Source organism: Emydura macquarii, unplaced genomic scaffold (assembly GCF_026122565.2).
Source record: "Emydura macquarii macquarii isolate MOO-44397 ecotype Brisbane River unplaced genomic scaffold, CSIRO-AGI_Emac_v2 contig_2699, whole genome shotgun sequence".
Taxonomy (NCBI): Eukaryota; Metazoa; Chordata; order Testudines; family Chelidae; genus Emydura; species Emydura macquarii.
The window spans coordinates 2,763,968-2,776,611 of record NW_027132836.1 but is presented as its reverse complement, the minus strand read 5'-3'; the positions used below and the strand labels follow the sequence as shown (position 1 = coordinate 2,776,611).

Sequence of the window (12,644 nt, the reverse complement as noted above, 5' to 3'; positions counted from 1 at the left end):
ATATTTGAGTGCATTCAGGAGAAATGCTTTTATATAGAAGAGTATTAAATATGCAGAATAGTTGGCCAAACGCCTACATTAAAGCCATGAAGATGTTTGAAAGAGTGTTTATAGGAGCACACAGAGGAAATAAAATATCTCAGGGTACTGTTTCAGGGGCATGCCTACCCTGTAGCACCCCCTGCTGACCTACTGTGGCACCGCAGGCACTTCCTGCCCTAGTTTCCCTTCTCTCAGGGCCCCTACTCTACACTGTCCAAATGGATAAGACAAAATTCCCTTGCTGGGATTCTACTGTATTAAATACAAGTAAATTTGAAATAAAGTCTTTCCTCTTGGCTCAGGGATTGCACAGCTTTCCTCATTGGGACCTTTGGTCTCCACTAGCTCCTCTCTCTTCAAAGAGCTTCTCTCTCTGAAGACTTCCCTGCAATTGAGCCCAGATAGCCTTTTGTCAGGTCAAGGTGCTTCTTATTCAGTTAACTGCCTACATAGACTCGTTCCCCTTAAATTATCTCGTCATGGATAGTCTAGTCCCACACTTCCTTAAAGGGGCCAACACCCCTGTGGCAGGAACAACACTAGGTTAGCTACATAGGCCTAGAGAAGCCAGGTAGCCTTCTTCTCTCCATAAATTGAACTATGTATTTAAAGTGATATTTCCCCATTGAGGTTTGCAGCTACCCCGAGTTTATAATATTGTAGTCACTGCCGGGTGAAATTCACCCCTCTGTAGAGGACTCACATGGGGCTTATGCACCATTTAAGTTCCCAGTTCAGCTCTTTGGAACACATTTTATTTCAAGAGTTTAAGTGGGACGTAAATGGTGATGTGGCTTTGGGTAGGCTTCTGCATTGGGTGAATTTCACCTGTAGTTCTTTTCATCTTCAGGGGGCTTTCGAGATGTATTAATACTCACATCCCTCTTTGGGAAACTGAGGTCAAAAGCTCAAGTGACTTTCCCAGAGTCACAGAAGGAACCAGACCTGGAATTAGAACTCAGACATTCCCAAATTAGACAAACAATACCGGTCAAACAAATGCACCAGATTTTGGAAAACGATAATATTTTCAACCTTTTTTTGGATAGATTAAACTTGATAAGGTTCACATTTTATGACAAGCTCTGATATCCCATGAAATGAGCAATCATACACCTGTATTGCAGGGTAGAGCACAGTGCAGTAGTCCTAATGATAAGTATCACATATAAGTCATAGTCCAGAGTTCTTGTGCAGGTTGAGATGGCTCAGCCCACATGGTCATCCATCTTAAAAAGCAAAAAGTATAGAGACATTGCAGAAAAAATAGCATAAGATAAGCACATTTTTCTGGAAAAGTCTGCCATTTCAGAAGTGCTAGTTTGTAATTCGAACAATAAAGACATTGGGAGAAATTCTGCTCTCAATTATGCCAGTGTAATTCCATTGAAGCCACTGGAGTGCCTCTCTAGTTACATAGTCTCACTCAGACCTCTATTCTTTCCCCCCCTCCTTTTTATCCTGTGGAACAGGTTCTCCATTATGAACACAAGAATAAGAGAAATAATGATGGATCCGAATCCTGCAGATTCTAGTCTAAATCTGGTCTGAAAGAAAAGCGTATTGAAGGACCCCCTTATGTTCACTGCAGCTAGCTTACTCAGCATGTCACTCCAAAGTTGCTTGTTTTTCAATGAAAAGAAGAACTTGGTAACATCCATTTCAGTTTGGCCTGTAATTAAGTTCTGTTTATGCTCTCAAGTTCTCACATCTGTTTGGTACAATCTTCAACTTGGCCTAAAAACTTTCTTTTTCTGTCCCTAGTGCATGAGACAGTGCTGGAATTCATGATCCCTGAATCTGAACATCAGCCTACTCTCTCTAGGTACTTATGGATATTCTTTTGGGCAGCAGTGCAATTTAATGCTATATGGGTTGCCATGCCTTAGACTTTTTTTTTTTCTTTTTTTTTTTTTTGGTGGTCATATGACACAATTATGTAAGTTAAGTAAGGAAGAATTTATATTGAACTGCCAAAGGCAGAAAACAATCCACTGCAGTTCTAAATAGCAGATGAGACATAGCAACCTTTGGGTTTATTGCTTAGCAACGTCAAACACACGCCCAGGAGTAAAATTCACAGCTTGGCTCCACAGCAGGCCTGCAAAATCCCTAAGTCACTTTTAATTTTTCTAATGGCTTAGAACAGATGAGTATATATTAAATTCTCATTCATCTGCAATGCCACTCTGAAAGCAGGAGGAGACATTTCTGGTTTGGTATCTGCTCTCAAGGTAAGAAAAACAGTTCTTCTGTAGAGTTCCAGGAAGCAAAATGACAAGTCTTTTTAAAGGTTGATTTTAACCAGGGCTTAAAGAACTAAATATACTCCAAATATATTAGGCACAATGGAATCGATCCTCAAAGGTATGGAGGTGCCTATATAGCTTTCAGGGTTTGGGCCATTGTGCCTAATCAGATAAAACTTCTTCTAAAGCTCTTTGTGGAAAGCACTGGCAGGACTAAACAAATTCCCAGACTGGACTCTTCTTTTGAAAGCACTTCAGTAGGTCAGACATTGCCCAAATATTCACTGGGCCACATTTTATAATGAGTAAATAAAAGTCTCTCTAGTGAAATCTGTCTTGATTATGGGTGGGTTTTTATCTTAGTCATAGTATCCTGAAAACAGAGAGGTAATCAAATTGCACTTGTGTGTGGCTATCCAGCATGAATATTTGGCGAACAGAAAAGGAGCCAGGAAAATGGTATCCTAATAAATAATAAAAGGCTTGTCTTGCCTTGAATTTGAACAATGGCTCACAAGAGAGTTTATATCACTTTTTGAGTTTCACGGGTGTTTCTTAAACTAGCTTGTCTTTGTACATTATGCTTATTACCACCAGGTCTATCAGGACAGACTTGGGAATGTCCTAGGCATTTGAGAAGTTTGTGAATTATGGGCCAGATTCTGTATTGGTGTAAATCAGCACAGTTGCATTGAAGTTAATGAAGCTATGGTAGTTCACACCAACTGAGAATTTGGCCCTATAACTCTTGACAGGCACGAGGTTTGGAGTATGATCCTGACACTTTTTGGGTGAATGTTGCTAATATTATAACAGTTATTTACTGTTCTCATATTCCTTCTTCTCCTAGTTTGCTAATGGGCCTGGTTCCCTATTTCCTCACCCCAGTTTTGGAGTTATATCAGTGTAAAAGTGGCTTAATGGAATAGAGAGTTAAACCCATTGTTAGTTTGCATTTCTGTAGTGTCTCTCATTCAATATAAAAGGACCTTACAAACATTAATTAACCCTCACAATCACCTTGTTAGGTGGGTGTGGGATATGTAGGAATCACATCAGTCATCACTGAAATGCAGGCATCTCTAGAATGGAATGCAGCAACTGTTTTAACAGTGCACAGAAAGACCGCAAAGCACAATAATGACATGCAGAAAAATACCATAACCAGTTGAAAGTGCAAAGGTAGTTTATATAGACACAACACACCTACTTCATTTAGAATTTGGGCAGGACACTGGATTAACACTTCTGTGTTTTACAAATATTTAAAAGGAGTTGGTTTTACATCTTATGGAAGAAAACTCACCTTATAAGATGCAATCTGATAGAGGTGACGGGTTCCCCTCTTGCCTTTATTAATCTATGCTCCTTTATAGGTTATATCCACTAGCAAGCAAGACAGCTCTAATTTTTGTAACACATTGCTTGGGCCAAGCAAGCAGCCTGACATATAAATCCATTCCCTCTTCCTCCGCCCTCCCCAGCAGATAATCACCACTCTGCACAAATGACTAGAGGATGCCACCAGACCCATCCAGAAGACTGACCCAGAAATGTACTGCTAGTGATCATCACACCCATTGTAGGCACTATTTGGACTCAAACACTGGCTATGAACCAGAAGATCAACATCCTAACAATTACACTAGTGTGCCGAGATGCTTATTTATCACCTTTCTTCATTTCCTGAAAAGTTAAACTCTTCAGAACAGCTACACGTGTTTAGGAATGAAGTGGAAATAGCAAAATATATCAAAAGCAGTGCTACTGAAAGGCCTTAATCAGTCAGAAACCCCTTTAAAAAGTGTCTGTGTTTCAGGGTGGTGCAAGTTCAGGGTGGAGTTTGGAATTACCATGCTTTGGTCAAACTGTGTCTCAGGGATGGGACTGATGTTGATATTCTCTTTGTTGTTGTTTAACCATGGGTTGGCATGTGTTTTGCAGGATGGTAATGGTGTTTCAGTCTCTGAATTGGTTACTAAAGCCAGATTCTGCCTGCATTCCCTGTGTGTAACTCCTGTAGAGGATGAGAGTTTTTGTGTGGAGGGTTACAGAGGTAGCTTTCAAATTGTGGTTCATGGACCACCTAAGGACTACACAGTCCTTCCTGATGCTTCACAGAATGAACATTGTGAGAAACCAAGATGTGGAGTTTGGTCCATTGGAAGGGAGATAGGGTCTCAGAGATTAGGATTTGTCTATGCCTGAAAGTTAACATGGATTAAGGTGAATGTAAATTTAAAGCACAATCACTATTCCTGAATAACTCCATGTGTGAACACTCTTGTTCCTGTTTAGCTTAACCCACTTTCAAAGTGATCCACAAAGTTGCTCTCTGATGAAATCTGGACAGCAACTCAGCCTAAGGATCCAGTTTAGTGTCTCATCATCTTCCTAATACAGAGCTCCCTGTCCCATAGCAGGGGTTGCAGATCCCAACCCCAGAGAGGAACATTCCACACTGGAAAATGTGCAGAGGAAACACGTTTGCAAAAAATGAAATAAAATAGGCGTTGTATCTGCCAAGTGGCCTCAGTGCTCCCCAGGGGCATGGGAAAGATGGAGATAGAATGGGCAGTTCAGAATAGCAGAAAATAGGTGTGTAGATGTTACATGGAAATCCCAGCCCCAGGCAACTGTTACTGCACACAGCTCACTTCCTGTATTCCATGTTTCATGGGAATTATTAGAAAAGTTGGAAACAAGGAAGGGGAGCTAAAGGAAAACATTAAAATTAGGGGAATTGTTGTCTAGTAGTTCAAATGCAGAACTGATAGGCAGCACTCCTGACCTATCTTCCCAGCTTGGCCTCTGATGAGCTGGGTGACCTGGAGCAGCCTTCTTCACTTCCCCATTCATAAAAGGGGATACAAATATTTAGCTCCGGTATCTCTCAAAGGCGTTGTGAAGCATAATTAATTAATCTTTGTAAAGCATTTTAAGATCCTCAGGTGAAATGGGCTGTATTTATTTAGGAGTGCAAAGCAACAATTTCTGAATTAGAAAAAGAATGTAAAAGAAACGTCTGCTGATTGTTTTCTAACTGTATAGACTTGTTTTCCACGTTACTTTCTATCATGCTGCCATGTCTTTCAGAATTACAGTGTCGATCGGCTTTTGCATGTATTATAGTGAAATATGGCTGCTGAGCCAGAAGATGAAGCTCAAACTCCTGGACTGAAACTCCCCAAGCTTAGCATTAAGAGCATGACCATCAGAGAGGAAAGGAGAAGCCAGGAGCGTGCTAGCTTGCCATGTGTCAGGAAGGATGCTCTATGGAAAGAGACATTCTATGAGAAGGTACAACAGAGAGCATTGAATCTGCAGAGGGAAAAGGTAGAAAAGATTCATGTACATCAGGCAGAGGAAGAAAAGATAAAGAAGAAAGAACCTCTGGACTGGCTCTCCAAGGAATGGTTCTGCGAAGAGAAGATGACAAGGGATACCCGAGCCTATTTACTCGACAAACTCTTACCCACATTAGTCCCAGGAGTAGAGAAACTGTTAATGGAAGTGGAAAAAAAGAAGGTGCTTGAAACAGACCAAGATCCACCCAAGTTTGATCCCATTAATTTTCTAGGAGAATATCTGATGAGGCATAACCCTCAGTTTGACATTTCTGCAAAACCAGGTCCCTACAAGAGAGGGATGAAGGCTGTCATGGAAGAGTTGAAAACTAAGGTGCCTGATACGGCACTTAACAGGTGAGTGATTTTAAACTATGCTTGGTTGTAGTATACCCCTCAAGGCCTCTCTGTACCCATTTTACAAAAAACAGTACATTCCTTAATTGGGTGCAGGGACTGTCATCTGGGATGGCAATAGTGTATCCTGTAGCACCAAATGCATCCCATGGAGTTCTGTGCTATGGCTAGCAGCTGTTCTCTTCTTTAAGGCTGAGAGGCAGCAGAAATGCCAGCACGTGGCAGATATAGCCAAGCAATGGCTTATGCAGATTTTAGGCAGTATTCTACCCCTCCTGTGTATGTAGTGCTTGCTTTGACACTGCATATGGAATGAAGACACTGTATGACCTTTTTGGATATATTTTAGCATAAGTGTTAATAATATAGGCCTGATGGTCTTGACGCCCTTTTCTCCTTATGTCCCTCCAAAGATAATGAACAATAAAATTAGCCAAGTTGCCTTTGCTGCTCATCCTGAATATTTCTCTTACTGTATCAAGGGCAGGGCTGTCTTGGGTCTCCTTGGGAACTCCCTCCCAGAAACTGTTTGCTGTAATCCCTCTGTAATTGTGTTCATTTCAGGTCATTGAAAGCCATTTTAGACTCTCTTTCCATCAATACTTCCCTGTAGATCCTTTTTGCCCATTCTTTGTTAACAGATTAGCTGTTTTTCTCTGCACAGTTTGGCCAGGTGTTATTTAATTAGGGTATTTTTTTTCTACAGCATCTCACCACATGATGGAATTATAAAATTTAATTAATTGCATTAATAAATAATACATTCATTTTAATTTGTCAATTCAGAAAAATATGGAAGTGAGCATTTGTGTTTATAAAAGGCACCAGAGTAGGTAGCAATAATGTCAGAACTACTCACTAACTTCCAGATCTCTTTATTCCAGAGTCTTTTTTAGTAGAATAATGAATTGGATTTGTACAATACTCTCATCTATTTGCATAAAATTGGTTTCAGGATTTGGGTGTGAGGAATTAGGGAAAGAGGATGTTGACATAAAATGTTTCATGCCGAGACTCTAAACTAAGATAATGGAAGTTCCCAGTAATTACATGAATAAAGGAATATAGTTAAATCTCTCTCTCTCATATTTCTAACGCATACATTGTTGTAGTACATAGGCACATACATAACCTGTACCTGATACTATTAAAGCATTGATAAAATAATCTCATGAAGTGCACTTAACTCTATTTACTTGCAGTTAAATATAGCTAGATTGGTGATTACCACACGAGTGCTCTTCATTTTGACTTGCCATTTATTAGGAGGGGTATGGTATCATGCTTTGGCATGGTAATTCCAGTTTAAAATTTGAGAGTCAAGTTTTCGATTTGACAGATATGGAAGAGCAGAGCAAGGAAATCTGTATGAGGAGTCGTAGCAGTCAGCTTCTTCATGGCTGGCAGTGCCAGGGGTTAGGTAGCCATGGCAGTAACAGGTTTTGCATCTCTTCATCTGACAGTATCAAGGGATTTGCATCTGGATTATCTCAGGATTTCCATATTTGTGTATGGTAGGGTCACAGGATTTGGATGGTGTTCTTAAATCTGGGGAATTCACAGCTTCATTGCAAGGTTTTGCTGCCACCATCCACGGGCGCAAAACTCTTGCCAGAGTCACTGTCTTTTCAAATATAAGAACAAATTAAGAGAGGATTCACAAAGGAAGCTCAGAATGGCTCATGTAAGCACCCAAAGTTCAGGGGTGAAGTCCTGGCCCCATTGAAATCAATGAGAGTTTTGCCATTAACTTCAGTGGGGCCAAGATTTCACCTCAGATGCTTCTCCAAAATTTACCTACCCTAGCTGAACTTTTTCAGGCTTTTTCCATCCCCACCTTAACCGCAACCATGTAGGGAGGGAGTACATGAGTACATGAGAGTAGGGTGGAAGAAGTTCATTTTCATCCAAACCAATTCACACCTGAATTAATGCCTGGTTTTGGTCAAAGGAAGCCAATATTTCTAGCTGATTCATCCATCCATATGTGGGAGAATAGGGGCTGCCTTCATTAACCATGCTTCATTGTGCAGGGAGTCCCCCTAAAGACATCTCTGCTTATCAAGTGCATTATTAACAAATGTGTTCCTACCATGCTATATCTACCCAGGACTGTTATAGCAAGATGAAAATTTCCATGGTGGGACAATCTTTGTCCTGCACCCAGGGACATCAGAAGGAGAATGGATTCACATGCCATTCAGGACCACGGTTGGAACTAGCTGCTGAGAGAAGCAAAATTGCAGCACATTGAATGTACAGCACATGCCGTACCTTGTGTTTGGCACTGCCCAAATTAATCATCAAAGCAGTTTGGCAACATTTACATTGGAGTTAATTCTGCTTGTGTTTGCTAATCATTCCTGAAGAGAGCCTGATTATTGAAATGTTTCTATTTTCTATTTTTAAGTTAAAGAAAACTTTCTTGATCCATTTAATTTGGCAACTGGTACATCTCTTCTTTGCAGCATTAGTAAAGCAGTCCAGAAAAGGGAATTAGGTTTCCCAACACCCTGTTCCATTGTCTCCTGGTGTCAGGGGCTGAATCACATCAGAAAGCAGCTGTCTTTCAGTTAGTCCCATAGTTTGGCTTTTCCTTAGCAGTGAGCGGAGCAGTTTCCCCATTTATTTTGTGGATTTTTTAAGCCAAGTGCCATTTCAATTTAAAGGCCCTTGTCAAGGAATTCTTAATATAATTTTCCCCCACTGTCATTTGTGATAACTTAGTATCTGCAAATTGAAACCCTTTTCCTTGCCCCAATATTTATTTCTTCTCGTATGCACACCTACCTGCCTGTTGTTATAAGGTGAAATCCTGAACCCACCCAAATCAATGGCAAAACTCCTGTTGACTTAAACACGGCCAAGACTTCACTCATAGTGTTGCACTTGAGCAGTGAGGCTTCACACAGTGGTTCCGTCCTCTAGGGTTGATAATAGTCAAGGTCTGCATGGTCTTGATAAACATATGTACATACTCTAAACCACTGGGCATTACTTACACTGAGCCAAATCCATGTGCATGTCTTGCTGCAGAAATCTTCTCAAGGATATTAATTATCCCTGTGTTCTGCACAGCCTGGTAGTCCTTCCCAAGTCCAGTATGCCCAAGATTCTCCCAGAACAGATATGGAGATGGGTTCTGTTTGCAGCATTATGGGTTTAGAGTGGGACTCAATCCAAGCAGAGTCTTTCTTCTTTTCATCAAAAACACTGTTGATAGGTCAGCTCAGAAGCTGCATCCATTTTCAGCTGGCGTTTGTTATATGGCATAATATGATTTTATACATAGAAGAGCTAGTCCCAGAGTTTCTGGTGTTGCAAAGATGAGATTTAATGCTCCATGTGACACCAACCATGGGAAAGATTCTAACAGGGAATTTCATTAACACAATGAAGGCCCCAGGGAAAGCTCAAAGAAAACAGAGGCACAGCTTCTGCCTGTCCTACTGGTAATTAAAGATGTGAGTACACTTACTGTTATGTATGCATAAAAACCCAGAGGCTCAGACCTTTATCTCTTTGCAGTTAACAACATAGCCACGTGGCCTAGTCCTGAAAACCCACAGTTCCCACTCATCTCTTCAAAATATCAGGCTGTTAATTGGGCAGTGCCAGTGGACAGCAAATATTTAAAATCTAAGAGGCTAGGAGAAGTGAGAAATAACTTTTTTGTGGTAGTCAGGCAAGCCCCTTTGTAAATTTCCACAATTTGGCTGCTCTTTCTGAGGTTGGATCTGATCCACATTTCTCACCATTTTACCAAGGTTAGAAATGATCCCAAGTTAAAACACTACAGAAAGAAATCAAACAGCAAATCAAGACAAAGACAGCTCAGTGCCATTTGGAGCTGCAAAGTCACCTCCCAGAATCCTATTAAAAGTAGGGCTGTGAAGTGCTGAAGCCCAAGTAAAAGCACAAGTATTGCAGGAGGTCTAATAGGGTTAAGTTTTGCAAGACTCTCTCTGTCATTCATTCATATGCCTCTCACATACGGGTAACTGAGTGATTGATTAAGAAGCCTCCATGATAAATGGCCATGAATTAACAGTTACCTAGTGATAAATATTACTGTAGCAAGTGTGTTATTATAACTTGTTAAATAGACCTTATTATTTATTAATTAAAATGTAATTGTTTTATAATTGCAAGGCTTGTTCCTAAACTATAGTGAGAGGTCAGGGATAATATCAGATTATCATCACATTGTATGTGAAAAAACAATCTCGGAGAAAAGAGAAATCATCTGGTGAAATTACAGTCACTGGGCCAAACTTTGCTCTCAGTAACAAGAGTGCAAATAGGAGTAGCTCCTTCTCGCTATAGACTGGTATAACTGACAGCAATATCTGGCTCAGTGAATGCACAGTACATGGGTGAAAAGAACAGTTCGGAGCTCTCAATATAGAGACAAAGACTCTTTAACAATCCATTGAAATGGGAATAAAAAAACTCCAGACCCACTCCCCCATAGTTGAGCTATTACCCTGTAGCTATAGGCATAATGAGTGCCATTCATGGGGTTGTTTTCCTGTAGACTTTACTTATAGTTCACAAATGAAAAAAGAGAAACCTATACATGATCAGTTTAATAAAATCCTTTTATCCTGTGTACAAAATGGAGGACTGGCAAATGCCCTTCTGATAGGTTAGAGAAGGAAAACAGTGAGAATCAAGAAGAAAGAGAAGCACTTCTAGTCCAGGCTTGCAAACCCTGTGTTCAACAAGAAACATAAGCATGGCAGGCAAATTATCCCTGTCCTAAAGCAGTGAGGATTTCATTGTGCGATAGTACTTTGGAAAATTCATTAAACATAGTTCATTGCCAGTGCAATTCCTACATTAAATGGTACATAGGCTCTGAGACTAATGCATAATAATGCAATTTTGTTGTTAAATTAAGTGAAGCAAAATTATACCCCTCAACTCCTGCTAAAATGTTCGGCAGGAAAATTGAAGACCATCTCCATAATTAATGATTAGCACCATTATAAAAACGTGCAGTCATTAAGGGCAAAATCCACTCTTTGTGTAACTCTGCAAGCCACTAGAATTGCACCAGGAATAATTTTGTCCCTAAATGTCTGTCTCTGGGCTCAGCGAGAGTGCCATGCACCTTCCACAAAATGCTCTTTCTATACTGATGTACTTGATACTCAGAAATTCTGTATTCAAATTCTTAATTACACTGGCCTTCAGTAGGAAGATCCACTTCATGACAAACATCCTCGCCTTCCAAGAGCCCCATGAAGATATAGATTGTGAGTGTTTATACAGATAGTTTGACTGGTAGTTTGTTGTCCAAAAGATCAAATATTTCAATGGGGAAAAGTACTCATATACTAGAAAATACAGGAATTACAGTGAGCAATTACTTCCATTTCCTGCTGTCCTTCAGGAGAGGTCAAACCAAGCTTAGTTCAGCCTATGACAGTAACTTTCTGAACCATATGCCCATACCCTACAGGCTAGCCAGGATGAAGTCTGAGGTAAAGAAAAACCGTGAGCAAAGGGAGCAGGTGGAGAAAATCAAGTCTCAGGTGACAGAGATGCGAAAGGAGGCCCTGGCAGTGCAGTTCAAAGAATGGACATTGGATATCAGTGGAAGAATACCACTCACACTGGTAACTAGGGAAGATATTCATAGAAACACTGCTGTGTTTACACCAGGGAGGAGGAGAATGGCGGCTATTGTGGAAATGACTCTATTATGCTGTATAGCATGAAGGGAGAGGAAGGATGATCCCGTGGTTCGGCTCAAGCTTAGGTCCTGTGAGACCTGGGTTCAAGTGTCTGCTCTGCCTCAGACTTTCTATGTGACCTTGGGCAAGTCACTTAGCTTCTCAACACCTCAGTTCCCTATCTATCTAATGGGCAGATAGCCCTGGCCTGCATTACAGGGGGTGTGAGGGCAAATCCTTTATTGTGAATTGCACAGATATTACCACGAGGGGGACAGATAAGTGCCCATGATAGTTATATATATATATGAGCATTGGGTCTCCCTTGTGGCAGCTGGTCATAACTCAAAATCCACCTCAGAAGACACTGGGTGGTTTATTCCCATCCTGTCCTTTCAGGGCCACCATTAATCCACCATTATCCCCCTTTGACCCAAGCCATTGACCCACTGTTGAGATGAGACTTAAAGCCGTCATAATGGACCAGCCTGGGGTGCTGGTACAGACACCTTTCATAGATGCCAAATAAGTCACCTGTGTAACTCCCCTGAGCCCCATTAGCTTTATGGGCTATACAGGGCACATAACATAGACATGGCCTGAATTTCTGTTAGTGGTGAGAGGCCGGGTCACTATAGAAACGTTCGCTAGGATGGTCTAGTTTAATGGGAAAATTCCAGAACAACTGCAGTGTGCCTGCTATTTTCCAGCATAACATTCCCATGGCCAGCCCACTTTACTTACTACAAACACTTTAGGGTGACCCCTTCAGATCACCGGGTTGTGTGTATGGCCTTTGGTGCATTCATCCATTCTTAGTACTGGTGGATCATTGTGTTGCCATACAGATTTGAGGAATCCTGGGCAAAAACAAAACAGGAAGAAAATAAATGGCGAGACATTTCTGCAAAACCAATTGCAAATAGCTCTATAGCAATTTGTATCTAAATCTGTTCATAATAATCAAA

The 12,644-nt window shown here is 40.8% G+C and overlaps 1 protein-coding gene across 1 annotated transcript in view; it reads left to right on the top strand.

Annotated features, from left to right (window-relative positions):
- The first annotated feature begins 1,763 nt into the window (after nt 1-1,763).
- The window catches only part of EFCAB5 (EF-hand calcium binding domain 5), a 48,270-nt gene continuing 37,389 nt past the window's right edge, over nt 1,764-12,644 (top strand). The window contains exons 1-3 of the mRNA XM_067566044.1: nt 1,764-1,867; nt 5,388-5,995; nt 11,463-11,619. Coding sequence (XP_067422145.1) covers nt 5,430-5,995; nt 11,463-11,619 — 723 coding nt within the window. The 5' untranslated portion in view covers nt 1,764-1,867; nt 5,388-5,429. The remainder of the gene's footprint in view (nt 1,868-5,387; nt 5,996-11,462; nt 11,620-12,644) is intronic.